This window comes from Hemicordylus capensis, chromosome 3 (assembly GCF_027244095.1).
Source record: "Hemicordylus capensis ecotype Gifberg chromosome 3, rHemCap1.1.pri, whole genome shotgun sequence".
In the NCBI taxonomy this organism is placed as follows: Eukaryota; Metazoa; Chordata; class Lepidosauria; order Squamata; family Cordylidae; genus Hemicordylus; species Hemicordylus capensis.
In genome coordinates, this window is record NC_069659.1 from 2,577,657 (window position 1) to 2,605,036 (window position 27,380).

General features: G+C 51.4%; 1 protein-coding gene across 1 annotated transcript in view; it reads right to left on the reverse strand.

The window, feature by feature from the left end:
• Nucleotides 1-27,380, reverse strand: part of INPPL1 (inositol polyphosphate phosphatase like 1) — an 89,470-nt gene that overhangs the window by 24,699 nt on the left and 37,391 nt on the right. Inside the window, exons 2-13 of the mRNA XM_053310259.1 lie at nt 25,122-25,185; nt 17,950-18,094; nt 16,366-16,486; nt 14,256-14,396; nt 12,829-12,919; nt 11,001-11,090; nt 8,410-8,508; nt 7,935-8,085; nt 7,189-7,295; nt 5,279-5,381; nt 3,942-4,138; nt 415-532 (exon numbers count right to left, since the gene is read on the reverse strand). Of these exons, the coding sequence (XP_053166234.1) occupies nt 415-532; nt 3,942-4,138; nt 5,279-5,381; nt 7,189-7,295; nt 7,935-8,085; nt 8,410-8,508; nt 11,001-11,090; nt 12,829-12,919; nt 14,256-14,396; nt 16,366-16,486; nt 17,950-18,094; nt 25,122-25,185 (1,427 nt within the window). The remainder of the gene's footprint in view (nt 1-414; nt 533-3,941; nt 4,139-5,278; nt 5,382-7,188; nt 7,296-7,934; nt 8,086-8,409; nt 8,509-11,000; nt 11,091-12,828; nt 12,920-14,255; nt 14,397-16,365; nt 16,487-17,949; nt 18,095-25,121; nt 25,186-27,380) is intronic.

Below are 27,380 nucleotides of genomic sequence, written 5' to 3' on the forward strand. Positions count from 1 at the left end.
GTCAAAATTTCACGTTAACCACTCAAGGCCTAAATTGGAAACTACAGGCAGCTCAGCTGCCATCTATGCCTTACCCCCAAGGAACCCTGGAAATTGCAGCTGTGAGAAGGGGCCAGAGTCTGTGTAATACAAGTCATTGTAATACTTTCACAAAACCACAGCTGCTTCAAGTGAACGCTTGACCATTAAACCTGTATAAAGGCCATTTAAACAGACAGCGTAGATGTACCACAGAACTGCAAGTCGAAACCCACTCTAGAATTCCTGCCAGAGAACATAAACAACGGAGAGGCCACCTTTTCCAACAATTTGATGAATGGATCTAGCCTGACATGGACATCACTGACGCAAGCCGGCTGCCACCCCGGACTGCTGGAGACCTCTTCGCCAAGCTCCTGACAGCCGCCTCCTTACCCAGGGTGTTGGCGATCCCAGTCTTGACACTTGAGGTGCTGACGTGGCTGATCCGGTTCTCATGTTCTGGTTTCACCAAGACGGCTATTTTTATGTTCCAGAGGGACTGCATGGCTATCTGAAAAGGCAACCCAGGAGACAACCCTTTGAACCTGTTTGCATTGGATCCAAAGTTGGGGGAGTAGACATACTGCTTTACGATGCCCCATAGAGAGAGAAAGGCAGATGGACCAAAGTTCACCTTCATGAAGACTCTTTGCTGGGTTCGTTGTGTAGAAGGACAGACAAGGATAAACGCAGTAGAAAAATGCTAGCAACGTTTGCTTGTTTTGTTTCCCATCACTCAAGGGTTCTCAACCTTGGGTCCCCAGAGGTTGTTGGACTACAGCTCCCATCATTCCCTGTTACAAATGGCCAGAACCATCGTGGCAAGGGATGATGGGAGTTTTATTATTTTTATTATTATTATTTTTTTTTTTACATTTACATCCTGCTCTTTCTCCAAGGAGCCTACATCAACTCCCACAAGTTGGGAGTTGTAGTCCATCATGATCTGTGGGCCTGAGGTTGAGAACCCCTGCCTCAGTCTGCTAAGCGACAACTGAGACTGGGGAGGAAAACGGAGAGAAATGGCTCTGAATTTCTGCTCTGAAAGGGTAGCACATTTCCAGAGAGGAGGCAGAGCACCTGACTGCATGCAGAATGTCCCCGACCTCTCTGGTTAAAAAGGATGTCAGCAGCCGGCCTGATTCCGCATAAGGCGGCTTTCTGGGTTCCCCTCCCTACAAATCTGGAGGGTCTTACTGCTGGCAGGGGGAGATGGCAAGCAGACAGTGACTCTGAGCTCCGTGCAGTCACTAGCATTTCCAGGGAGGGCCAACGCATGAAGGGGTAACAGGCAGGGATATGCACGAGCTGTGTGTGCACTCCCTTGCCGGGTGGGGAGGGGTGCCTCTAACAAACAGGTAAGGCGCTCTTTACCTGCCTGCCCCCTCCCTGCTGGCACTTGTTTTAGAAACAGCCACACAGGGCTGCAGCGTTCCTTCCTGCCGCCCCAATCGGCATCAGCATGCAAATGACCGGGGCGTCCGTGCGGAAGGTCTGTGGAATCAGCTTGAACGCCGCCGGCAGTTGAACAGGATTTGCCTGAAGCACCAAACATGTCCGTGCACATCCCTAGCAACAGGAGCCGGTTCCCTGGCTGCCGCTGCCGCGCCCCCCACCCCCAGATGTCCCGTGTTCAGTGCTTGTCTACAGCAGATGGAGAAGGGGAGGTGTAGGCAGGAAGCATGTCAACACTTGGGATGTGGAGAGCTGTCACACACACACCCCAATTTCCCCCCCTCCCTCATGTGTTTGCTCTCCCCTGAATTACCCCCAGCAGCCCAGGGCTTCTGTCCTGCCTCAAAGCTGCTCCTTCGGCCTGGAAACACCATCCAGGACAGTAATCCAGAGCAGAGCCAGCGTGGTGTAGTGGTTAGAGTGCCGGACTAGGACCAGGGAGACCCGAGTTCAAATCCCCCATTCAGCCATGAGACTTGCTGGGTGACTCTGGGCCAGTCACTTCTCTCTCAGCCTAAACTACTTCACAGGGTTGTTGTGAAAGAGAAACTCAAGTATGCAGTACACCACTCTGGGCTTCTTGGAGGAAGAGCGGGATATAAATCTATAACAACAACAACAACAACAACAACAACAAAAGCCTCTGCTAGAGGCAGAGCTAGAGACGCTAGGTCGTAAGACCAGGAAAATCATGACCATCAATCATGCTTTGCACCCCCGCAGTGATGTCGATAGGCTATACCTCCCTCTCAGCTCAGGTGGAAGAGGAATGCTGCAAGTCCATCAAACAGAAGAGGAAGAGAAAAGAGGCCTTGAAGAATATACCAAGGACAGTGAAGAAGATGCACTTCAAATGGTCAAGAACGAGAAACTATTCAACACCAATGAAACAAAGCAGGCCTACAAGAAAGAACAAGTCAAGAACCGAGCAGAACAATGGAAAAAGAAGCCCCTGCATGGTCAATATTTGCACAATATAAGTGGAAAATCAGACATCACCAAGACCTGGCAATGGCTTCAGAATGGCACCTTGAAGAAAGAAACAGAGGGTTTAATACTGGCTGCACAAGAACAGGCACTAAGAACAAATGCAATAAGAGCAAAAGTCGAAAAATCCACCACAAACAGCAAGTGCCGCCTTTGTAAAGAAGCAGATGAAAGAGTGGACCACCTAATCAGCTGTTGTAAAAAGATCGCACAGACTGACTACAAACAAAGGCATGACAAGGTAGCAGGGATGATACACTGGAACATCTGCAAAAAATACAAGCTACCTGTAGCCAAAAATTGGTGGGACCATAAAATTGAAAAAGTTGAAGAAAATGAAGATGTAAAAATATTATGGGACTTCCGACTACAAACAGACAAACATCTGCCACACAATACACCAGATATAACTGTAGTCGAGAAGAAAGAAAAACAAGTCAAAATAATCGACATAGCAATACCAGGGGATAGCAGAATAGAAGAAAAAGAAACAGAAAAAAATCACCAAATACAAAGATCTACAAATTGAAATTGAAAGGCTGTGGCAGAAAAAGACCCAAATAATCCCAGTGGTAATTGGCGCCCTGGGTGCAGTTCCAAAAGACCTTGAAGAGCACCTCAACACCATCGGGGCCACAGAAATCACCACCAGCCAATTACAAAAAGCAGCTTTACTGGGAACAGCCTATATTCTGCGACGATATCTATAATAACCACAGTATTGACGATAAAATTCAGCCATCCTAGGTCCTTGGGAAGGACTCGATGTCTGGATAAAACAAACCAGTCAATAACACCTGTCTGACTGTGTAAACAAGTAATAATAATAATAATAATTGCAGACAGTGTGGAAATGGCTGCAGTAGCTCAGAGAAAATGGAAAATACTCTGCACATGCTCATAGGCACAAGTCCTGCTTTATGTCAGGGCAGAATGGAGAGAATCGTGAGAGGAGGTGAGGAGGAGTTTCTGGTGGTTGGGGCAGAGGCTTCAGGGCCCTGAACGGCTCCTTCCCTTTCTTCTGTGGCCTCTATAACCCAGCAGGCCCCCAACTCCTCTCCCCTTGCCCTCCTACTCCAATCACAACAGCAGAATAAAATCACACAACGCCTGACTAACCCACAGCAGGATTTGCTGCCACAAGAAGTGGCCAAGGCCACAAAGGGGACCAGAAATTCACGGAGGAGGAGTGGACAGAGGCCCAGTACTAGCCATGGGGGCTACTTTTCCCAGAATACCAGTTGCTAGGACACCAGCAACAAGGGCGGCTTTTGCCATGCAGACTTGCAAAACACGTTCCGACTGTGTGGAGCTGTGGGGCCCTCAATGCCGAGGAAGGAGCCAGGCAAGGGAGAGACCGGCGCGTGGGCTCTCTTTCCACTGGGGATGAGGAGGAAGAGGTGAAGTCAAAACGGAAGGGCTGCCTTTGCAAGCACCCCCCGCCCAGCTAGCCTCCCCTCCAGCTCGTGGGCACTTACCGGCCGGTATTCGATCTCCGTGAACTCCTTCAGGACCCCCCGCATGACGTCCACCCACTCCTTGTCCCCCATGGAGTTCTCCTGGGTGCCGAAGACGTAGATGTCGTGGGGGATGGTGACGGTCATCTCGTCCAGCGTCTTGCCCAGGCCCTTGGAGGCAAGCCAGGAGACGATCTGCTTGGGAGGGGGCACGCTGCCTGTGGGGAGGGAAACCACCAGTTATCCACCCGCTGGGGATTAGCCAAGGGAGGCCAGCTGCAGCGCGGCCAGGTGTCCACGGGGCGGGTCAGAAGCCTGCGGAGCTCTGGGGCACGCTGGAGCCCCACTGCGTGGGCCCAAATGCAGCACTGAGAGAAAGGGGCCGTTCGGCCAGGGAGAGAGGAAGCCGAGGGGGCCAATGGCAGGACTCCTCCGCCAGGGCATCAGGGGCAGGGAGGCTCTTTAGAAGAAGGGCCCGGATGCCCGAAGAGGGTGCTTCCGGGAAGGGCCGTTGCCTACATGCAGGAGGTCCGAGGTTCAGCCCTCAGCACCCCACCCCCCGTTAAAAGGTCTCCTCAAGCAAGGGACTCAGGAGACCCAGCCCGGACCTCTGCAGGACTGTTGCTCCCCTCCAACGAAACAGCCCAGACAACGCTAGGCAAGCCAGCACCATGGCCTAACTCTGTATACGGCAGCTTCATAGGCACACGTAAGAGCAGCCCTGCTGGATCAGGCCCAAGGAAGCCCATCTAGTCCAGCATCCCATTTCACCCAGTGGCCCACCAGATGCCTCTGAGATGCCCACAGGCAAGAGATGAAGGCATGCCCTCTCTCCTCTTGTTGCTCCCCTGCAACTGGCGCTCAGAGGCATCCTGCCTTTGAGGCTGGAGGTTGCCCATAGCCCTCTGACTAGTAGCCCTTGATAGACCTCTCCTCCATTAAGTTCTCCAAACCCCTCTTCAAGCCATCCAGGGTTTTTGGCTATCACCACATCTCGTGGCAGAGGATTCCATAGATTAATTATGCATTGTGTGAAGAAGTACTTCCGTTTGTTGGTCTTAAATTTTCCGGCCATCAGTTTCATGGGATGACCCCTGGCTCTGGTCTTGTGTGAGAGGAAGAACAATTTCTCTCTGTCCGCAACCTCTGCTCCGTGCACTCCCTGCACTGGGGGTTCTCCAGCTTGGGTCCCCAGATGCTGTTAGATTCCCATCACCACCCCCAGCGACAATGATCTCCAGGATGCTGGGATGGTGTCGTTCAACAGCGTCTGGGATCCGAGATGGAGAACCTCTGCCCTACACATCTGACAGCCCAGCAGAGGTGCCCCCCCGCCCCACCTCGAGGGCAACACTCACCCATGTTCCACGTGCCAATGAAGATGGAGATCATGTCTGGCTCGTCCTGGTTGGAATGTCTGTTCTTCATCAGTTGCAGGAGCTGGCAGAAGGCTTCCCGCTTCTGGAGGGGAAGGGAGGGGGCAAGACAGGACGTCACCGAGATCCAGGTGGCATCCACAGACAAAACCTCCCAGAGTTTCCAGCTTTCTAGGCCCTGCACTCCCCCCACCCACACACTCCACAGAGTTCTCTGTTTTGTTCTGCTAACTGAACAAAGAGACACCTTTTCAAGTGGAGAAACTCTCTTATACTTAAAGCAGGGGGTGAGCAACTGGCCCTATCCAGCCCCAGCACAGCATCCCTCCAGTGGCCACTGGTGACGTCTACCTTTGAGTGTCTTTTTATTTAATTTATTTATTAAGTAAATTAAATTATTTATTTAATTTATTTGTATACTGCCCAAAATTCACATCTCTGGGCGGTCTACAATAACACACCACAGATTAAAAACAAAGTTAACACATTAAAAGAATTTAAAACAATAACAAAGTTTTAGACTGTGAGCCCTCTGGGGACAGGAAACCATTCTGTTTATTTTTCTGTGTAAACTACTTTGGGAACCTTTGCTTAACAGCGGTACATAAATATTCATAGTAGGTGTTGGGTTTGTTTTTTGAACTCAAGCCACTAGTCCTCATAGTTGCAAAGTAGGCTTGGGAACACGTGTCGGCTGCTTTTTTAAGTCTCGAAGCCCAAACCACGTGCACAGCACAGCTCCTCTTCTACCTTGTTAGGGGGTCTCAGCTCTAGGGTCCCCTTCAGCTGCAGTTTGAGTTGGGCACTTAAATCAGAGCTTGATCTGAGCCAAGCGCAGTTCTGCAACAGGGTGATGAATAAAGGAGAAGTGCCCCTGAACACATGCAGAGAGTGCAGTACCCTCACCAGTGAGCAACAATAGCCTATGCTCAGAAACTGGGATTAGGAGGAGGAGTTTCCAAGCAGAGGACACCGCTTTCAGGTAGGGTTTAGACTTGCCACGTCTCTTGTGAGTGGCCGGCTTCCAGGGTCTGCCCACAGCACTGCTGCTGTCGTGTCCCTACCGCCCTTAAGCCAGCTTGCCCCAGAACCTGCTGGAATCTCCCAAACTGTAAATAGCAGGATTCCAGCTAAGAGCAAGGGACACTTCTGGGCGCTTCATACAAGGCAGGGTTCCTTCAGAGGAAGCATTTCAGCCTAGGAATGAATATGAACCCCATGTGTGGATTGCCAAGATATGATAAGGGCAGAGACATGAGTTTTTCACTCAAGCTGGGACAGGGGAAAAAGAGAGTGTTTGCAATTTCTAAATTCTCTCTCTACACGGGGATTTTGCTTGAAATCTGAATGTGCTTTAAAATCACCCAAAGAATGTCCTTTTCCTAGCATGCATTAAAATAATAATAATAATTTAAAAAGACACACACACCATCCAGGAGAATGCCTACAGTTAACATGGCAAACACCAATTTATATTTTTCTGTGGTAGAACTTGAAAGAGAAGACTGTGGATGCTGATACAGGTGAATTTCTTGATCTTGTGAATAGACATGGTCTTAAAGATTTATTTATTTGTTTATAAAGTTTATTACTTGCTTTTCTGCCACCAGTAAAGCATTGGCTAATTTCTAATCGCAAACTAGCTAAAACGTTTGGGTTTGTTTTTTTTAAAGCAGGAGTTGATCACCGGGGACCCTTTGTATCCCAGAGAAGCACAGCTTCAGATCTTTCATTCTAGGAGGCGGAAGCTGCTTCTGTTCTAGACAATGGTAACCTGCAAAGATGTTGGCACCTGGACACACAACACGTGAGCTGATGCAACCCCCCTAGGCAGGTCCTTCTTAAAGCCTCTCTGGTGTACGGGGCCTTCACCACAGCCACTCCACGCTTACCCTGGCACTGACAAAGATGAAGTCCTTTCGCTGTGTCTTGTCCTTCTCCTTCTCAAAGACGATGCCCAATTTATTCTGTACTCGCTGGGATTTTATCAGCTGACGAACTAGAGAGAGAGCGAAGGAGGGAGGGAGGGAGGGAGGGAGGGCGAAGAAGAAGAGGTAAAGCAGCAGGCTGATAGGGGAGTCCCCTCTTTCCAAGGAGCACACCACCATGGGTTCAACTTAGGACCGTTTTGCCCACCCTACAAGAAGGGATCTCCCTGTAGGAATGAGCACGGTTTGGGGCGTGAAGATTCCCAAAGACATGAGGGAGATTCTGGAACATGTGAAGACAGCGGGGGCACTGCCTCTTCAAGGGCCAACTTACACCACCAGTTTGAGTCAGCAGGGTGGTGGGGCAGGTTGGCGCCCATCAGACAGCCTGGCCCGCTCCACACATTCCAAAATACCAGCTCGTGTGCCTGAGGATTTGTGCACCCAACTCACTCCTACAAAACGGGAGCAATTCCCCCTCAATATCCACACAGTAAATGGATCATCCCATAGAAGAAACGGCCACATCCTGTGAAAATGCCTCATTGAGGGGTTGTCGGGAGAGATCAGGAAGGGATCTCTGGGAAGAGGAGATGGAGACAAGCAAAGCCCAGGAAGGGAGCAGCAGAGACGCAGCCTTGAGGCAGCTCTGAAGAGTTCAGGGAGGGCCAACATGCAGAGCCTCCCTTGAAAGATGGACGGCTTCTTACTCTTGTCATGAGTGAAGGTGTTCCAGTCTTCCGTTGAGTCCTTCTGCTTCTTCAACACCACCAGCTTTCCACCCTCCACATCCACACTTAAGGTGTACTTCTGGGATTTCCCAATTTTGGTGAGGTCACCCAAGGTTAGGTCCAGCTTCACCTGGGGGTGCAGGGTGTGGGAGGGAGGGGAGAAGCAAAAATCAACAAACCACAAGTGGCTCCTCAAAACACAAGAGAGAGGGGAGGGGGGCGCCAACGTTCAGCCCTCCTGCTGATGCTGGACTACAACTCCCAACTGGCCACTGTGGCTGGGAATGATGGGAGTTGTAGTCCAAAAACAGAGCTGTGCGGCCCTGGCTAGGCTGAGCTAGACAGAGCAAAGGTCTTCCTCCACAGAAGCCAACTGCGAATGTGTTCACACAGTCCTGGCTTAGGTGGAACTTCTGGTGGGGGGCATATAAGGTTGGGAATGGGGAAGTTTTACCTCGAATGCTTGAACAGGAATGCTCTTTACTTTGCGAGAGGAAGGCGGGGCAAGCCCAGGCTGTGCTGTAGAACTCATCTCCTGGAGAGCTTTCAGAGCCTGGGAGGGAGCAGAGGGAAGAACAGAATTGCACCATGCACCCAGGGACTAGATGGCCATAACCTTTCCAGCAGCACCTCCAAGGCATGGGGGCATCCTTGCCTCTGTGTCTATTGCACCCACCCAGGGGGCTGATCCAGAAGCCCTCTGAAGGCCTCCCAACTCTAAATTTCTATGAGCATCTCCCCCATTGGCCAATGCACAAAGGAGAGGAGGAACCCTCCCCCCTGGGTCCCTCCTCTTCCTTCCACCCTCCCCACTGGCTGGTGGGAGGAGGCAGCAATGGAATCTGCTTCCCTTGGGCAAGAGGGTCGTGCTACTGAGCCTTTATAGATGGAGAAAGGCTCTGTTTTAAAACAGAAGCTCTCACTGCTTTTCTAGTTGGCATCCAGATGATGTCTCAACAACCTCGATTCTCATCGAGGGTTAGCAGCAAATGGCCAGCAGATGGCGCTGTGAAGTTGCACGATAGCCAAGGTGGTGATCTGGAGAAAAGCAGCAAGAACTTCTATTTTAAAATGAAGAATTGATCTGTCTGGAGATACCGCCGCCCCGCCCCCCCCCGTTGCCTTCTCATAACACACCCCCATCTATAAATGGGAATATCATCTACAGATGGACAGGGTGGGCGAAGTGGGGCTTGGGCACACAACTCTCCTTGTGGAGAGAGTCGTGCTACTGCTGCTGCCACCAGCTTCTCCTGGCACCTTCCATATGGGCACTGGTCTCCTCCAGGGCCTCAGGGGTTGGATGTGGGTCCTTCAAAAACCCTTGGTCAGTGCCTGACTTGTCCAACCCCCAAATGTAAACTGCCTTGAGCCACTTTTGGAAGGGCAGTATAGAAATGAAATGAAATAAACTAATAAATAATGCTGGGCCCGAGAAATGTAGTCAATTAAGCAGCATTCAAGGACATGGGTGACAGGCTCAGATGTTTCAACCCTCAAGCATTTGGAAGAGAGAGTTTGAAATCACTAAGAACCCCTGCAGAGCCATGCGCTAACCTTGACTCTCCCATAGGGCAATTCCAGTCCCCCCGCCCCGCCCCCCGGACACTCACTGCTCAGCCCCAAACAGGCAAAGGGCTCCACTGCATGCCCCTCCACAGCCCCTCCGTGCGCCTCCAAGAGAGCCGGCAGTGCTCGGTGTGGGATCTTGGCCTCCCCTCCCAGCCAGAGGACCCTCCACCCACCAACCCTCCCTCCCCTCCTGAAAATCAAGCTATAAAAACATCAAAAGTTGATGACTACAATGTTTTGTTTCTTTGCAAGGTTGCAATTTATTCCAACCAAATTGCCAGCTGGTTTTAAACCACAGTCTCTGTAACCCTCGTCTTTTATTTCTGGATGGGGAAAGTTCTGAAAGTTCTGAAGCACAACAGAGAACCGCTTCGATCCTCCTTCCGACCCCCACTTGGGGGAGGAAAAACGTCGCCATTGGAGGCCTCCAGCCGAAGAGACGCTTCCTTCCACTCCCCTTTCAGCTTCCTCCACGTAGTTCAAGAGCAGCTGCAGCGCCAGGGTTGCCCTACCCCGGCTGGAAGCATGAAATTTAGGGGAAGTGTGGAAAGCAACTGGTAAGGACATCAGGAGGAGGGCGAAGGGGTCACAGAGGCAGGAGGAAAGGTCACCCAGAACAGGGAGATGGAGGTTTTTGGTTTTTTACTGGCACACATGCCACAGCTGAACAGCCTGCACGCTTGTGAAATGGACAGAACTTCAGAGTTCTTGTGCTGCTTTAAGCCTAGACAAAAGGCCCCTTCACAAGTTATGTTCAACACTTGTACATGTGTACAGTGTACACAGGTACAGATCTGTACACAAGGACAGCCATTCACATGTTATGCTGAATGCAGCTACACTTGCTATCTGTACCTTGCATTTGAAGGGCCTGTATCCAGATTCACGTTTCAAATGAACCCAGATCCAGTCATTCACACAAACATATGTACAAGTGCACAGGCATCCGTACACCCGTACAGCAAAATGTCTGAATTGGGCTGAGGTCATGAACCTTCCACAGGGGCATTTGTTCCAGCCAGGCAGTTTTGAGAAGAGCCTGGCAAGGCCTGGGGAGAGGGGCTCCCTAGCCCTGGGGCTCCCTGCACCAGGTTCTGGCAGCTTCCCTGCAACCGGTTTCCACTGCAACCCTGGCTGAGCTCCGGGCCTCTACATACAGCACCACCTGGGCTGTAGAACCAACCTGCCTATGCACAGCCAGCTGCCCCCGCCCCAAAAAGCCAACCCCTGCCCACCAGGCCCTATAAAGCCCTGGACTCAGAGCTCACTCCTCAATCTGAGCAGCTTGGGAGGATGTTGCCTCCGCTCCCGTTCCCTTGGATCTTGACCTCCTGACTGGCTTCAGCGACACCCCTGCCTCTGGCCCCTCCGATCTGCCCTGGACCAAACAACCGCTTCTGGTCCACTAGGGTTTCTGGCCAGCTCCCTCTGGGTCCTGGAGCCTGCCCCAGCTGATATGCCTCCCTCACTCACCTTCTTCTCAATGCTGGAGAGGAAGTCCTTCAAGATGGACAGCTTCAGAACCAGGTTCTCCAGCTCCTGCTCTCCGGTTTGACTGGCGGCCTGGAAACCACAAGGTGGAGAGTTGGACAACAGAGACCCCAAAGAAGCCCGGTGAGAGGGCAAGTGGGCGGGTGCCCCCCACCCCAGGAATGGATGCAATGCTTGGGAGTTTGTCTTGAAGGCTTCTAAGCATCAAGGGCATACACACAATCTCTCACCACTGTGCCATTTCACGGAAGGCCACAGGAAGCCCACTGGGGTCTACATCAGGTGTTCCCAGCCTTGTACTACAACTCCCATCATCCCTAGCCACAATGCCCAGAGGTCACTGTGGCGGGGTATGGCGGGAGATGCAGCCCAGCACTACCCGGGAAGCCAAGGTTGGGGGACCCTGGACCTGGCTTAAAACCCAGCAGGGTTGCAGGCCACCTTTCACAGAAGCCCTGAACTGGGGGGAGCCCAGAGCCCCCTGAGAGACTACAAGGTTTCCAGAAGGCCATCGTCAGAATCACGGGTAGGATGGAAGAAGGGAGAGTTTCCAGCCCAAAGCAAACTCATTCAAGACCAGCAAGGCTTTAATACTCAGGATTTGATTATACAAGCTGTAGGATATTATCTTAAGTTTCATGTCTTAGACATCCCCAAAGCTTCCTTCGTAACCCTGAACAGTTCCTCAAGAAGGTGAGGAACCCTCCCCTGCAAACAGAGCAAAGAGGCACCTTTTGAAGTGGTAATTCTCTTCTATTTATCATGGGGAGAGCAACTGGCCCTATCCATCCCCAGCACAGCATCCCTCCAGTGGCTGTTGCCTACCTTATGTTTATTTTTAGATTGTGAGCCCACAGGGGGACAGGGAACTGTCTTATTTATTTTTCTATGTAAACTGCTTTGAGAACTTCTGTTGAAAAGCGGTATATAAACAGAAGTTGTGGTGGTAGTGGTGAGTTGAGGGCAACCCAAGGCTTGGCTGGAGAGGCGAGGAGGGGCTACAGCCAGAGCCTCCTCATTCAGCCATCTGCTGCTGTTCAAGAATTCAAGAAGAGCCCAACTGCTCAAGCATCCCGTTCTGCCTGGAAGGCCACACACAAGCAGGGCGTGAAGGCAATGCTAACCCCTGTCGCTTGTCCCTTGCAGTTGATATCTGGAGGCGTGCTGCCTCTGAACCCCCACTCACTGGGCAAAGAGGCACCTTTTTAACGTGGTGATTCTCTCTATTTAGCAGGGGGAGAGCAACTGGCCCTCTCCACCCCCAGCACAGCATCCTTCCAGTGGCTGTTGCTGGTGTCTGTCTTATATTTCTTTTTTAGATTGTGAGCCCTTTGTGGACAGAAAGCCATTCTATCCATCCATCCATCCATCCATCTATTATTTCTCTGTGTAAACCGCTTTGGAAACTTGTTGATAAGCGGTATATAAATATTTGTTGTTGTTGTTGTTGTTGTTGAACATGGTAGTTCCATTTTGCGATCACAGTTCAAGAGCTGCCGAGAGACCTCTACTCCTCCATGGATTTGCCTTGTCCCCTTTCCAAGCCTTTTCAAGCCAGTGGTCAATACCACATTATGGGGTCATGAATTCCATGATCCAGTAGCATGGGATGGGGGGAACGAACTTCTATGTCCACTTTCCCCAAATCAGGCATCATTTCATAAACTTGTCTCCTGTCCCGGCTCCACAGTCTCTCCCCACTAAACGTAGAAGCCCCAAAACACACCCTTGAGCTTCGCCTCCCGGGGATGGTGCTTCAGCTCCCCGGCCCTTCCTGCTGCCCTTTTCTGCACCTGTCAGTGACACTCACCTGTTGCAAGATCCGCGAGACCATCGGGGAGCTCTGCTGGTCAAACACCTTGGACAGGATCTCCAGGCCTGCCAAGACCTTGTCCACCTCACTGGAACAAGAAGGTGGAACCAGATCATTTTAAATTATTCCATTTTCCTCTTTTGGATAATTTGTTTAACTAAGCTTTTATAAAAACACAAAGCAAAAGAACCATTTGTCATGTCAGATAGCTTGTAAGCAATGCAGACAGTTCCATGATGTTGTAACCATGAGGAAGACTGTACTTTTGTACCACGAGAATGAGAAGACGACAGAATAAAACCAAACAGTTCTGGGCTAGACAGCCTGATGCAGTAGAAGGCGGCTTCATTGGCCAGTTGCACAGCTGATTTCCCACGCCTTCCAAAGCTATACTTGCCAACACAAACTCCTCACCACCACCTGCTCATTCATGCCTTCTTATTAATGCTTATAGTTAAGCAAGAAACCCATAAGTGGATAAAGCAGCCAACCATATCCTGTAATTTCCTCAACACCCGATCCCATTTTCCAAACGCTCTGGGCTCGTTTGGCAAGACCACCCTATATTTAGATTTCTCACAGGTAAAAACACTCAACAGTACAATCCAGTAATAGATTTTTAGAAGAACAAAGAAAAGCAGAACAGTGAGATATAAAGATACAATACACTGCACTGAATTACCCTCTTCCTCAGGGGTGGCCATTCTGAGGCTCTCCAGCTGTTGGGACCACAACTCCCATTATCTGCAATTGCAGCTGCAGATGATGGGAGTTGTAGTGCAACAGCTGTTGAGTAGGGATGTGCACAAATGTTTCAGTGGGGCGCAGAACCTTTAAGCATGTGTAAAGCAGGTCCTTACCTGCTCCTCTGCTGCTTTTCCGGGCATGGGGCTGCGCTGCTCAGAAGTCTGTGTGTGGCCATGGGGCTTCACCCAGCAACCTGCACGTGGCAGTGGGATGCACATGGCCACGAGCGTGTGCAGTGGCCACGTGTGACCCGCTGCTGCACACAGGTTGCTGGATGAAGCCCAGCAGGGGCGTACAGACTTCTGAATACACGCCTGGAAATGTAACGGAGGTGCAGATAAGGGCCCACTTTACTCATGCTGGAAAGCACCACCCCCTGGCCTGCTGAAATGATTCGGCAGGCCACGCCACATCAATTTGGTCACATCCCTACTGAAGCGTCTCAGGTGGGCCAGCCTGCTCCATGGTGGCCATCCAAGGAGTCCATCCAGACTCTGCCCTGCAGGGCCTCCTGCAACTGCTCAGCTGTGAACGCTGGAGAGTCTCTGGAGACCACCATAATCAGATATTCTGCTGCGACACCATTTCCTACAAAGGGCAATATTTATAGCTGAGTTTTGGAGTAGAGTCCGGGGGTGGGGGTGTGCAGCAGCCCCTTCCCCCCCCTCCTCCCTTACCTGTGCAGGCGTTTGCAGGAGGTGACGAGGGTCCTGTTGAGGTGAGGCAGGCTGCTGGCACCGGCTTTCACGGCCTCCAAATCGAGGGAGTAGCTGCCTTTCAGGTACTCGTGGGAAACGGTGCTGAGCCCATTGGTGGTGCTGAAGAAGAGGAAGAAGAGGAAGAGGAAGAAGAGGAAGAAGAAGAAGAAGCACGGTCAGGTGAGGCACCCAAGGGGCCCAATGATCCTCCCTCCTGTAGCAGGAGGGCTTTCAATCCGGAGCTCTAGGGGAGAGACCCAGAGTCTGCTCTGCCTGAGCCAATAAGCAGACGGAGAGGTTGGTGTCTGCCAAGGAAGAACCAGGGATGACTCACTGCACAGGTTTAATTAAGCACGGGGTCTGACAGATTGACTATTAATGCTAATTATTCCCTTTCGCCTTCACCACAAACCACAATGAAGTGCCCGTCATAGAGCGGGATCTGCCCCTATTCACCCCAACAGCCGTCTCTTCCCTCTCCTTATCATCTACCCAATACACACAAAGGTGACACCAAGGTGGCGAGTGTCATATAACATCACGACAGCATGCTCCTTGGGGCAGGGACCCGTTTTGATGGTTTAGGGTACTCTCTCCACACAGTGCTGCTGCTCCAGGAACAAATTGGAGACCTGCAGCCAAGATCAGAGAGGGGCCTCAGCTCAGTGGGGCAGCCCCAGATTTGCATCCCAGGTTCAATCCCTGGCAGCATCTCCAGGGCACTTTCTAGCTTAACCCCGGCCACAGTGTCACAACGTATCTGCTAAGTGTGCTTCCATACTTCCCGTGTTGTGACACCGCAGTCCCTATGCCGTCAGCAGGGTGCCATTCACATTTCAGATGCCTTGTTTCGGATTTTATCACTGCGATTTAGTGCTATAACGTTGTATGTCCATTGCCAAAAAGTACTTGTATTTTCCATTGTAGATTCTGGGGGACGTTTTCAATTCGGCCCTGCCAAGCCGAAGCATTTTACCACGGTTGTAGTGGATCATCTGGAAAGCGCCCAGGTAGGGCTGGGAAAGACCCTTCTCTGTCTGAAATTCTAGAGAGCTGACGCCAGTCAGTGGTGAAGACAACCCTGAGCTAGGAGGCTGCGGGGCCAACACAGTCTAATGCAGCATCTCATGTACCCAGGGGGTGCCTAGAGGGCAGGATAAAGACGACCTTGCAGGCTGAAAGAGAACGGAAGTAACGCACTAGGGGCAAAACAGAGATGGCCTCGTCAGGGACAGAGTCCGGGAGTGCCACCAGAAACTATAAGCTTTAAAAGCATCCCTAAAGACATGGATGGGATTCCTAGAAAACTGTCAGTGGAAGGAGCGCCCAGAGTGCTGATTTACCAGAGAAAGAGGGGTTGTGGGGCTCAGGCCAAATATCTGCCCTCAGTTCAGCGCTGAGCTAGAAGAATAGTTGTGCTTGGTGGCGGTAAGCGAAAGGTGCTCCAGAGAGCTTTCTATCCAAGGTCGGATCTAGCACTGGGCGACTTGTGTGCCATGGAACGGAGGCAGGCAGGCAGGCAGGCAGGCAGGGGAACCGCCAAAAGATCTAGTCACGGGCCACTGCCCATGTCGTTACCCTAATGTTTCTAACCCATTACTTTAAACCAGCCCTGCACCACATGAGGCCCGTGGGGGGCCAAATCTGGCCTGCGGGGATGTTTTTGCTGCCCCACAGGTAGCCAGCAACAGCAGGAGCCACAAAGAACCCGGCATTTTGTGGGGCTGGCACAGGCTTATTTTCTGGCCACTCTCCTTGGTTAAAATTGTGGGTCCCTGCGGGGAGGGAAAGACTCACAAGTAACTAGTAATCACTTTAATTCCTATCTTCATAATTAATTTTACTGTAAGAATAAATGCACCGAAAATGGACCTCAGCCCCCACCCACATCAAGTCATGGCTGTTTCTGGCCCGCTGTGGCATTTGAGTTGTGCACCCTGCTTTAAATGAATGGGGTGGGGGGAGGAGCTGGCCAAAAATGGGAGGGGCGTACTGTAAGATCACAACCAGAAGCCCCTCGAGAGATACATTTTCAGTGTGGAGCATCTTGGGGCTCACAGCAGAGGATTCTGGGAAACACGCTACTTACCTTTCAAGGGCTCCATCCTGCACAGCAGGGGCATTGCTACCCACGCAGGGGGCAATGCTGCCACTAGGAATGCTGGTGGATCCCGAACGGGGTGGCAAGGGGGGCTTCTCATCCTCCCCATCTGGAAGACAGAGGCAAATCATCAGCGGCTTCCCCCAGATACCTTCCCCAGGGAGGTAAGCCCCATTCTAACCATATGGAATAACAAATTGGGGAAATCCTGCAAGCTGATCAAGCCAAGATTTCCTGAGGTTCAGCCCTGTCTACCCACTGCCTCCACACCCTTAGCTTCTCTCGGCTGTGCCACCTATGTCGAATTTCAGATTGGTAGCTCCTTGGGGCAGGGACTTTGTAAAATGCAAATCACTATTGGTATGTTAAGAATATTGGCTTCATTTCACACCTGCTCACGCGGTCCAGAATGTTAAAGGGGCAGTGGCCGGTGTTGTGCTGCAGGGATGCAGACCCAGGACATTTGCCCTTCCAGGATCTCAGCAAGGATGCAAAGCCCTTCGTAAATGGAAACATGCTGTTCTTGCTACGTCAACAAGGATGTTACTTAATTGAATATCGGGCTGCAGTTGACTTTATGGCCATTCTCCCTGCCCTCTGTTTCAAGGCGTCTCCTCCACCCTTGGTGGTTGACAATCCAGACTGCTCTTCTGGGTGAGCAGCAGCCACATGAGGTCCAAGCTCCATAGGACCAGGAAACTACCCTGACTTCTTGTAACAGAACCCCAAGAATGATTGCATCTAAGTGTGGGGGGGGGAGGTCCTGGGGGTGGGCATGGCTGCTGCAGTGGGCACAGCTATGGGGCCTGCCATGGAGACAGCCGACACTTCTGGATTTGCAACCGCACCCTGGCTGCAGTGCCGGGTTCTCCTTGCAGCGCTGCACAAATACATTCGAGCATGCACCACCCCACACCCACTCCACGGTGCTTTCCAGAGTACACGCTACAACAGTGTCACTGCTGTCCACTAAGCCTGCTTCCGTACTGCCTGTGTTTCAACATCGCCGTCCCTGTGCAAGGAGCCGTTCACATTTCCAAGGCCGCCTTTCGGATTTCATCCTTGCTTTTTAAGCCTACAACTTTTGCATGTGTTCCGCAAAAAAATAGCTGTGTGTTTTCCAGTTGTAGGAGGGTTACACAAGATATTGACTAGGATTGTTTTCAAAACAATTCTGCCCAACCGAAGCATTTTACTGCTGAACAGCGTGCCATCTGGAAAGCGCCCATGTCACTACTCTTTCAGTACATTACTGCTCCGTGTGTCTCCGGGGCTGAGCCCAGGTATTGAGAACTGACTCTGGAGTCAAGACCTAGCCACAGTCCCCGTTTCAGCTCAGATAAACCCTGGACCGAGGGTCTGCCCCACCCGCTGCAAGAGGGGGCAGCGTGCCTGGCTGAAACCCCACAACTTACTGGCTGCTCTCCACCCCCCCCCTCAATCCAGCCTTTTGTGGGCCCGGAATAGAAACCTGTAAGAGAGAGATTGACAGCTTTGCCCAGGCCCACAGCAGTGACTGGCTTTGATGGGGACTTGGGGCAGTGGTCGGAGAGGACGAGAAGCAGCCTGTACCCGAGTAGTCTCTGTCCTCCACATTCTCCTTCTCCCGCTCAACAGCGAAGAGCAGGGTGCTGACAAGGCCCTGATTCGGCTGCAGGTACAGAGCGATGAGGTCTCCCAGGGTCTTGAAGCGCCGCACCTGGACCCCCTGAGACGTCTGCAGGGAAGAGGGGAAGAGACCATCAGCGGGGGCAAAGTCATCAGACACTGGCACCAGGACAAGGATGAGAGCCATGTTAAGAGAGGCGTCCCATCATCAAGCAACCAGGAGAAGCAGGAAAGGCAAGACTACGGCAAGTACATGGAGTGGGAGCACATGAAAAACCAGGCCAATTCACACTTTGTGGGGGGAACTGGAAAGGTACCTCCAAAGAGCCTGCCATATCCAAAAGGGCCCGTCTCACATGGCAACTTGTTGCTTACAGTGGCCAACAAGATGACCCTCAGAAGCCCACAAGCAGAACATGAAGGCATATTCCTCCAGCAGCGGGCAGTCAGAGGTACACTGTCTCTTTCCATGGAGGCTCCATTTTAGCAATTCTGCCAGGAGGCATCAGCATACTTATTCATGAATTTATCCAATTCTCTTTGAAAGCTTAGAAAAACCCAGCATCTTTAATTTAAAACAAAACAAAACACAGCCACAATTTTATTTCATCACTTGCAGAGCTAAATTGTGCTTTTGTCATTGAATCTTGCATCTCCATTTTGTCATTGGAGAGGAGAGCTGGTCTGGTGGTAGCAAGCATGACTTGTCCCCTTAGCTAAGCAGGGTCTGCCCTGGTTGCATATGAATGGGAGACTTGATGTGTGAGCACTATAAGATATTCCCCTCAGAGGATGGAGCTGCTCTGGGAAAAGCAGAAGGTTCCAAGTTCCCTCCCTGGCAGTATCTCCAAGAGAGGGCTGAGAGAGATTCCTGCCTGCAACCTTGGAGAAGCCGCTGCCTGTCTGTGAAGACAATACTGAGCTAGATAGACCAACGGTCTGACTCAGTATATGGCAGCTTCCTATCTACCGTATCAGCAAGAGGCCAATTCGCCTAGGACAGGGACGGCCAACCTGAGGCTCTCCAGTTGCTATTGGACTAAATCTCCCCTAACCCCAAGACATAATTTCTTGAGGCTGGGGATGATGGGAGTTGTAGTCCAACAACCACTGCTTGGCCACCCCAGCCTAGAGCAGCAGAGCAAGGAACATTGCTGGCAGTAGAGGGCCCCCCAATGCACACGCTCCACTTCAGAACAGACTGCAGGCTGCTTGATACAAGGACCTCCAGGGCACAGAGGTTTATTTGATGCACGTACACAATGCAGGAAGTGGCCTCCAACTGGGGTTTCCCACTGTATGCTGGGGAACAGACAACAGTGCACTCATCCTCTATAATTTAGAAATAATTTATTTGCTTAGAAAGAAGGCAGGTAAGGGGACACAATAAGAGTTATATAAAATTATGCATGGTGTTGATCAAATGGATAGAGACGTTTCCCCACCCCGCCCCTCTCATAATATTAGAACTTGGGGTCATTCACTGAAGCTAAATGCTGGGAGTTTCAGGACAGACAAAAGAGGGTCCTGCTGGTCCAAGATGGTGATAAAGATTTGATCTGACAAAAGAAAGGACTTCTTTACACAAGCTGCAGTTAAAGTTTAAGCTACAGAATTTGCTGCTGCCAGATGAGATGGCCACCAATATAGCCAGGTTTAAAAGGGAATTTATTTATTTATTTATTTATTTATGACATTCATATCCCACTCTTCCTCCAAGGAGCCCAGAGCAGTGTACTACATACTTGGGTTTCTCTTTCACAACAACCCTGTGAAGTAGGTTAGGCTGAGAGAGAAGTGACTGGCCCAGAGTCACCCAGCAAGTCTCATGGCTGAATGGGGGATTTGAACTTGGGTCTCCCCGGTCCTAGTCCAGCACTCTAACCACTACACCACGCTGGAATTAGACAAATTCATGGAGGATGAGGCTATCAATGGCTACTAGCCCTCAGATAGTTGTATAACTCCTGAAATTTACTACCCATACAGCAGGGATCCCCACAATTTAGTACACCGAAATCACACCTAGGAAGAAAAATGTTTCTTTAAAAAGGGGGCTTCTGTAGCTCAGCGGAAGACCACCTGCTTTGCGTATTTGTGGTCCCAGTTTCAGTCTGTGGCAGCCTCTCCCGGTAGGGCTGAGAAGGATGTCTCCCCGCTCGCCCTGAAAGGCTTCTGCTGCCGGCCAGTCTTTGCAAATGGCAGGCAGTGAGATGAGTGAGCAGGAGGAGGAGGAGGGAAGCATCCTGGCTGGCAAGTAGGCTGGTGGGGATGGCGGAAGTGCTGCCTCCCCCAATCCGCCCCCTGAGGCAGCTGCCTCACCCCGCCTCCTTAGCAGACTAGCCGGGGGGACGAGAGGAGGGGGACAGCCGGCGAGGGAAAGAGCTGAGATGAGCAGCAGAGTGGAGAGCAGGTGGTCCAGCAACCACGGAGTGAAGCCGCCAGCCATACTGGGTGGCCATTTCACTCTGCTCACGAGCCACGGCTTCAGAAGCTTCCCATGGGGCCCACAGGTGAAGTGGCCCTGGTGGCCACAGCAGCAGCTATTCTGCAGAATGTGTACAAACCTTAAGAGGCCAGGACCTAAGAGCCCAACTTAGGGCGTGGGTCTTTGGCCAGTGCGGCTGGGGATGATGGGAATTGTAGTCCCATGACATCTGGGGTTCCAAGATTGGGAACCATCCCTGCTGAAATAGGTTGGGACCAGCTACCTTCAGGACCACCTCTCCTTCCGCAAGTCCCTCCCTATTTCATGTTGGGAACCCCTGGTCTATGCTGACCAGCATCAGGTCTCCAGGGTGGGATGTTTCCAACCCTACCTGGAGATGCCAGAGATTAAACCTTGGATCGTTGGCATGCAAAGTGGGCCCTCTTCCTCTGAGTGACAGCCCGATCTCCAGTCTGCTGGTCTTGTGGAAGCAAGCAGGAATTGTCCATTATGCTAAGCAGGGTCCACCCTGGTTTGTATTTGAATGGGAGACTACATGTGTGAGCACTTTAAGATATTCCCCTTAGGAGATGGGGCCGCTCTGGGAAGAGTAGAAGGTTCCAAGTTCCCTCCCTGGCAACATCTCCAAGACAGGGCTGAGAGAGACTCCTGCCTGCAACCTTGGAGAAGCCACTGCCAGTCTATGAAGACAATACTGAGCTAGATGGACCAATGGTCTGACTCGGTATATGGCAGCTTCCTATGTTCCTAAACAGCAGGAGCAGACAATACTGGTCTAAGAGGGACCAATAGTCTGTCTTGGTAGAAGCCAGTTTCAAGAGGCCTGGCTATTTATTAAGGGGCACACCTCCACTCATTAATCTGACTCTCTGGCTAACATTTTATTTATTTATTTTTAACATATTTATTAAGCATGAACTGAGAGTGAATATGCACCTGTGAGCAGGCCCTCAAAATCCTCAGCGACAGGCAGTTTCCTTGGCATACAAGAAGACAGTCCCACAAAGGAAGGATGTTTGAAACTGTCAGCCAAATCTAGAGTCCCCCACCACCCTGACCCCAGAGGAGGAGTCACACAAATAAGTGTGAGGAACCAACTCAGCCTCCTCCTTGTCTTCTCAGGCTCACAGCAGCAGCAGCAGCAGCAGCCGCCACCAGGCGATCTGCCCAAGTCCTCCTTTTGTAGTAACCTCCCACCCACACAAAGCCTAGATAAGAGCAGGGCATTCTTTCCCCTGCACCTGCTTCACAGCTGTTCTCCTGGGTGGAGCTGCATTAATCCACCACTCTGACCTCAAGCCCTTTCTCAGGAGCTGAGGTGGGGAGCTTCTTTCTCCTCCTTACCTCTGGAAATAACACCCCAGCCTTGAGACTTTAAAGCAGATGCACCTTCCGGAACACAGCGACCCGAAAAGGATGCTCGTGCAACCCTTGCCAATCTCGGGAAAGAGCTGGTCTTGTAGTAGTCGCAAGCATGAAGTGTCCCCTTTGCTAGGCAGGGTCTGCACTTGCATTTGAATGGGAGAACCCATAAGTGAGAACAGTAGAATATCCCCCTCGGAGATGGGGCTGCTCTGGGATGAGCACCTACCTGCCTGCCTGCCTGCCTGCCTGCCTGCCTGCCTGCCTGCCTGCAGAAGGTTCCAAGTTCCTGCAGCATATCCTTGCAGCCTTGGAGAAGCCGCTGCCAGTCTGTGTGGATGATTCTGAGCTATGGCGGGCAGCGGCTTCTCCAAGGTTGCAGGCAGGAATCTCTCTCAGTCTCAGCTGTATCTTGGAGATGCTGCCAGGGCAGGGAGGGAACTTGGAACTTAGATGCTCTTCCCAGAGCGGCCCCATCCCTTAAGGGGAATATATCTTTCAATGCTGCCTACACTTCTAATCTCCCTTTCATATGTGTAACCCGGTAGACCCTGCTTAGCTAAGCGGACAAGTCACGCTTGCTACCACAAGACCAGCTCTCTTCCCTACCAGATATAAGCAGCAGATAAAACATTTAAAAAGCTGTTTGTTTATTATTTATGTAAAACACAAATAAATTGTTTTCTAGCCACTGTTACAAAACTAAAAAGACAAAACTGATCTGCCTCTGGAGCACCAACAGGAAATGTGCACACACACACACGTCCGTCCGGGGTGCAGCCACTCCAGCACTCACACCAGGGAGCCGTCCCAGGTGAGTGATTTCTCCAGGCTCACCCACTGGCTGTTCTGCAAGCAGAGGGCAGCTCCAGGACCAGTTTAGGATTCCGCCTCAGCCCCGCTGCTGCTGCTGCTGCTGGGACAGAAGCCAGAGGGGCCGGAAAGCCCGTGGGGGGTGGCAAGCAGGCTGGTCTCTGCAGCCACCCCCTCCTCTGGGGGCTTGCTTTTTCCTGCCTGCTGGGACAGCACAATGAGGTTACTGTTGTGCTATAAATGAACCAGCACATGGGCAAGGCGGACTTCCTGCCAAGATCAGCAGCGTGTGGGCATCCACGGGCTTCTTGCCAGCCGGCACTGCCCTAGAGACGGGAGCTCCACGGAAGGATTGCCTTTCAAAGCCTGGGGACGGAGGGGGAGGTGCGACCCACTTCTTCGGCAAAGCCGACACCCCCGAACCTCCTCCTGCCCTCTCTCCCTCCCAGAGGGGGCCCCGAGAGCCAAGCCTCCTGCTTCCCTCAGTAGCCCACCAGCAGGGAGCAGAGGCAGAAGCCCTCGCTACTGCTGCCCTCCCCAGAAACTGATATTCCATGTTCCAGGATATTCCATGTCCCCCAAACATGGAAGCTAGTTTAGTTCGTTGCAGTCATAGACCAGCAGGAAACACATAAACACACACACACACAAAACCACCCTACATTCAAGAACTGCAGAAGCATCATGCACAATCATTGACAGAATCCGTAATCATGCAGGGCTCCACCACTTAGATGATGACATTTTTATCAACCGCTGAGGAGTGGAGCAAGCAGCAGAGAAGAACTTAGCAACTCTGTCAGAAACAGACGGATTCTGATCTGACAGGAGGAAAAAAGACCACACACACATCAGACCTGCCTGCATTTTGACTAAAATGGGTGCAATAAAAACAGAATGAATCTCTCAATACAGGGTAAAAGAACATGTCCCACCTCTCCCACATCACAAGGGCACAAACACTCATTCAGCTGAATCCAAACAAGGAAGTTCCTCTGACCATCAACACTGGTCGCCAGTTAGAGGCCTCTGCTCCTCCAGGAATGTGTCTCACCCTTTTAAAAATCCATCTGTGCCTGAGGCCATCACCAGAGCCCCAGCAGAAAATTCCATAAATTAATGAGGAGTTGTGGGAAGCAGTAGATCCTTTTGTCTGTCTAGTTTCTCCAGACCATGCACAATTGTATAAACCTCTATCACTGCACACCCACCACAAACTCATCAGTTAAGCTTTTGGGGGGAAATGGGGGGGGGGAGAAAAGAAAGAAGCCCCCAAAGCACAAGCCAGAGGTTCTCAACCTTGGGATTGTTAGGCTAAAACCCATCCCATCCTTTGGCCATTGTGGCCAACCAAGGATGGTGGGAGCTTAACCCTTCCCCTGAGCTTAACCCTTTCCTGACAAAGAAGATAAACCAGCCCCAGCCATCATCAAGCCCTTGACCGTGGCATCCCTCCGACCTCTCCGGCTAAGGAGGTCTGCTACACACCTGCAGGGATCCTTCACTTCCACATTTATACAGCACCCAGTGCACACTGCCCAAGCAAGCCTGTGGTTGCCCTGCCACATTTATTCTAGGGGTGTCCTCAAGACCACTCAGCCCAGATCAGTCACCCCTTTTAGAACCCAGTAATAGTCCCAAACTTGTGATTAATGAAAGATGTTTTCTATACCATCCTGTCCTTGCGTGCCGAGGGATGAAGGAGGATTCGACACCAGCAAACAGCAACAGCAAACAGGGGGTGCGTGGTAGCTGTGCTGGGTTCATAAGGAGGGAAAGAGCGTAACTAGAGTGCAAAAAGTGCACTGGGTGGCAGCGGGGGGGGGGAGGTCCCAAAGAGCTGAGAAGGAGCAGAAGGCCCCCTGCAAGCCCACTCCTGCAGCAATGGAGGCATCTGTCCATCTACCCATTGGCACAAGTCAGTCCACGCCACCCAGACACTGCAGGGCCTGCAAGCAGGCATGCTGCTGAAGGCGTTTAAGGAGCAGCAACTCCCGGTCACTCGAGGAAGTGAGCCAAGGCACAAAGGCAGCAGAAGCGGGGGACACCCCCACCAGCCGAGCTGGCAGTTTAGCTCAGTGTCGTATATATTTATATACTGCTTTCCCACAAAAACCTCACCAAGTGGTTTACATGTCAGAGAAACGGGAACATAGTTCCCTGTCCCAAAGGGACTCACAATCTTATTTTAAAATAAAAAGGGAGATTCCAGCCACAGCCACGGGAAAAGGTACAACAAGAATAATGGAATTTAATTACAATAAATATAAACAAAAACAAAAACTCAGGAATACAATCATTTGCAAGGTTTTCCTTACTTGGGTTTTCCTCCAATGCAAGCATTTCATCATGGTGGGTTTGGAGAGGCCCCCAATAAGGATATATTGAGCCCCAATGGCCACAGTTCATTCTGCCCCACGAAAACCAACAGAATGTATACAACAGCACAGACTAACACATGTAAACCCCTTGTCGGGACAAGGGAGGAAACAGCGAAAGAGACCCAGTTCACCTGCACTGCCAGGAAATCCTCTTCGTCTGGCAAAATCCGATAGGTGTGGACATGCTTCTGGAATCTAAGGGAGGAAAGAGAGGGAGAGATTTAACATGGTGATGGTCCTCTCACCTGTAGGCAACTGCTTACATTTCTAAGCCACAAGGAGCCAGAGTTCACGTCTGCTTAGACCACTACACACCTTGACCGGGAAACCTTCATCCCAGACGGGTTGGGACAGACTGCTGGCTTCCTCACAGGGCACACGCTCAGTGGCGCTGACTAGGAACCATGCCGGCCTAACACACACAGAAGCTGCCCCTGGAACAAGGGCTCTTAATGCCTTGCCCCACCTAACCCTTTTGTGGCCTGAAATGCTGGTTTTCTAAATTCAGGGAAGGGGGTAACTTGTGCTGGGTTGGTATTTGAACATGACACCTGCGCAAACAATTCCTGCAGCGGGACCGTCTGGGAAAAACATCCCCACTTGCAGCAGCTGCTGGTATAAACTGGCCCTGGCACATCACAGGCTGATTGATTTATTCAATTTTGATTTATTATTTATTATTTATTTGATTGATCTTTAGAACATACAAAGCTGGTTGCTGGGCTTCCGTCGTCATCACACTCATGCAAAAAGAAGGCAGATGATTCTGACTGCCCACAAAAAAGCACAAGCAGGGCCCCCAGACGTGGTTGCCCTGCCTTGGGTCAGATGCCCAGATGTGGTGACCCAGCCTTGGGTCACGGTGGCTGGGGTGGAGGCGATGGGAGATCCCAGGTTGGGAACTCTGCACGAGCCGACTGGCTGCTTCATGGGAAAAAGCTCAGGCCAGGCGTCTACTGGGGGTGGCAACCTCTCCCTTTCAGGGCAGTGACTCAGACGCACAAGAGAACGCCATCATCATCATCATCACCATCACCATCATCATCATCATTGTCAAAACTGGAGAGCAAACAAGAGTCCAGTCAGTCCAAGGGATTTCTCCCCCCACCATGAATCAGCCTCACACAATCTAGACCGGGGTGAACAATGGTTTGTTTTTTTTACTGGAGCTGGGGCAAGATAGGACAGACAGACACCAAGAACAAAGGTCCCGCCCATGGCTACCACAGGCTTTTCACACAAAAATCGGGTCCCGGATTCCACCCCCACTCCAAGCTTTCTGCACATTTGCAGCCTAATTTGGTGGACAGGGAAGGGAGGCCCTCTGGCCCTTGCTGTTGTCGAAAACTGGGCAGTGCGGAACCTTTGCTGATCTACTGCAAATCATCCTCCCGAGTCCTATTCGGATCTGCCTTCTGTCCACAGCCCACCTTCTGATTTAGACCGCGGCAGATACTCATTGTTCTGCCCTTGTCCTAAGCATGAAGGAGCCCGAACTGTTTGCTGGCAGGGCTCTGGAGGAGAGAAGGCACACAGCTCCTCTCTCGGCTGAGCTCAGCCCTGAGACTCCGTTGGTACTTCTTGCTCTTGCACCTCCATTGCTGCTGTGGCCGCTGCCGCAGCTGCAGGGCAGGCCACAGCATCTGCAAGGAGGAGAGAGGATCTCTATTTGCAGAAGCGGCTCCACCTCCAGGCACATCAAGATCTTGGGGAAAGCTGCCCAGAACCGCCTACATTGCGAACGAGGCTATGCACCTCTGAAGTGTTTAAAAACCCAAACATCCACTGAGTGGAAAAAATAGAACCCTGGGACTGTCAGCTTCCACTCTCTAAGGCAAAGTGTGCCATAAAGTTGATTTCAACTCCTGGCGCCCACAGAGCCCTGTGGTTTTCTTTGGTAGAATACAGGAGGAGATGGCCATTGCCTCCTCCCGCGCAGTATGAGATGATACCTTTCAACATCTTCCTATATCGCTGCTGCCCGATATAGTACCAGCGGGGATTCGAACCAGCAACCTTCTGCTTGTTAGTCAAGCGTTTCCCCGCTGCGCCACTTAAGGTGGCTAGTCCTCCTCAAAGCGGTAACCTTCTGCCTGGTCTGTACCACTCTAGGCTGCAGGTGGCATCTTGCATGATGAAGTCCACACAAAAAATGTTTCCCGCACACAAAAAACTGTTCCTCTGTGGAGGAGCATCCCACTGTGTGGAACCCCCTCTCCACACTTGGGTCTAAGTAATACAGCCCTAGCACAGATCCACCACCTCCATGAGAATGAGCCTCGGGAAACAGCAGTGGAAGAAAGCAGGTATGGCCCGGCATGGAATACAGGCATAAAGCTTAGTAGCCGTGCGGGAGGAGGATCAGCAAGAGGGATAAAGCTTTAGAAGTC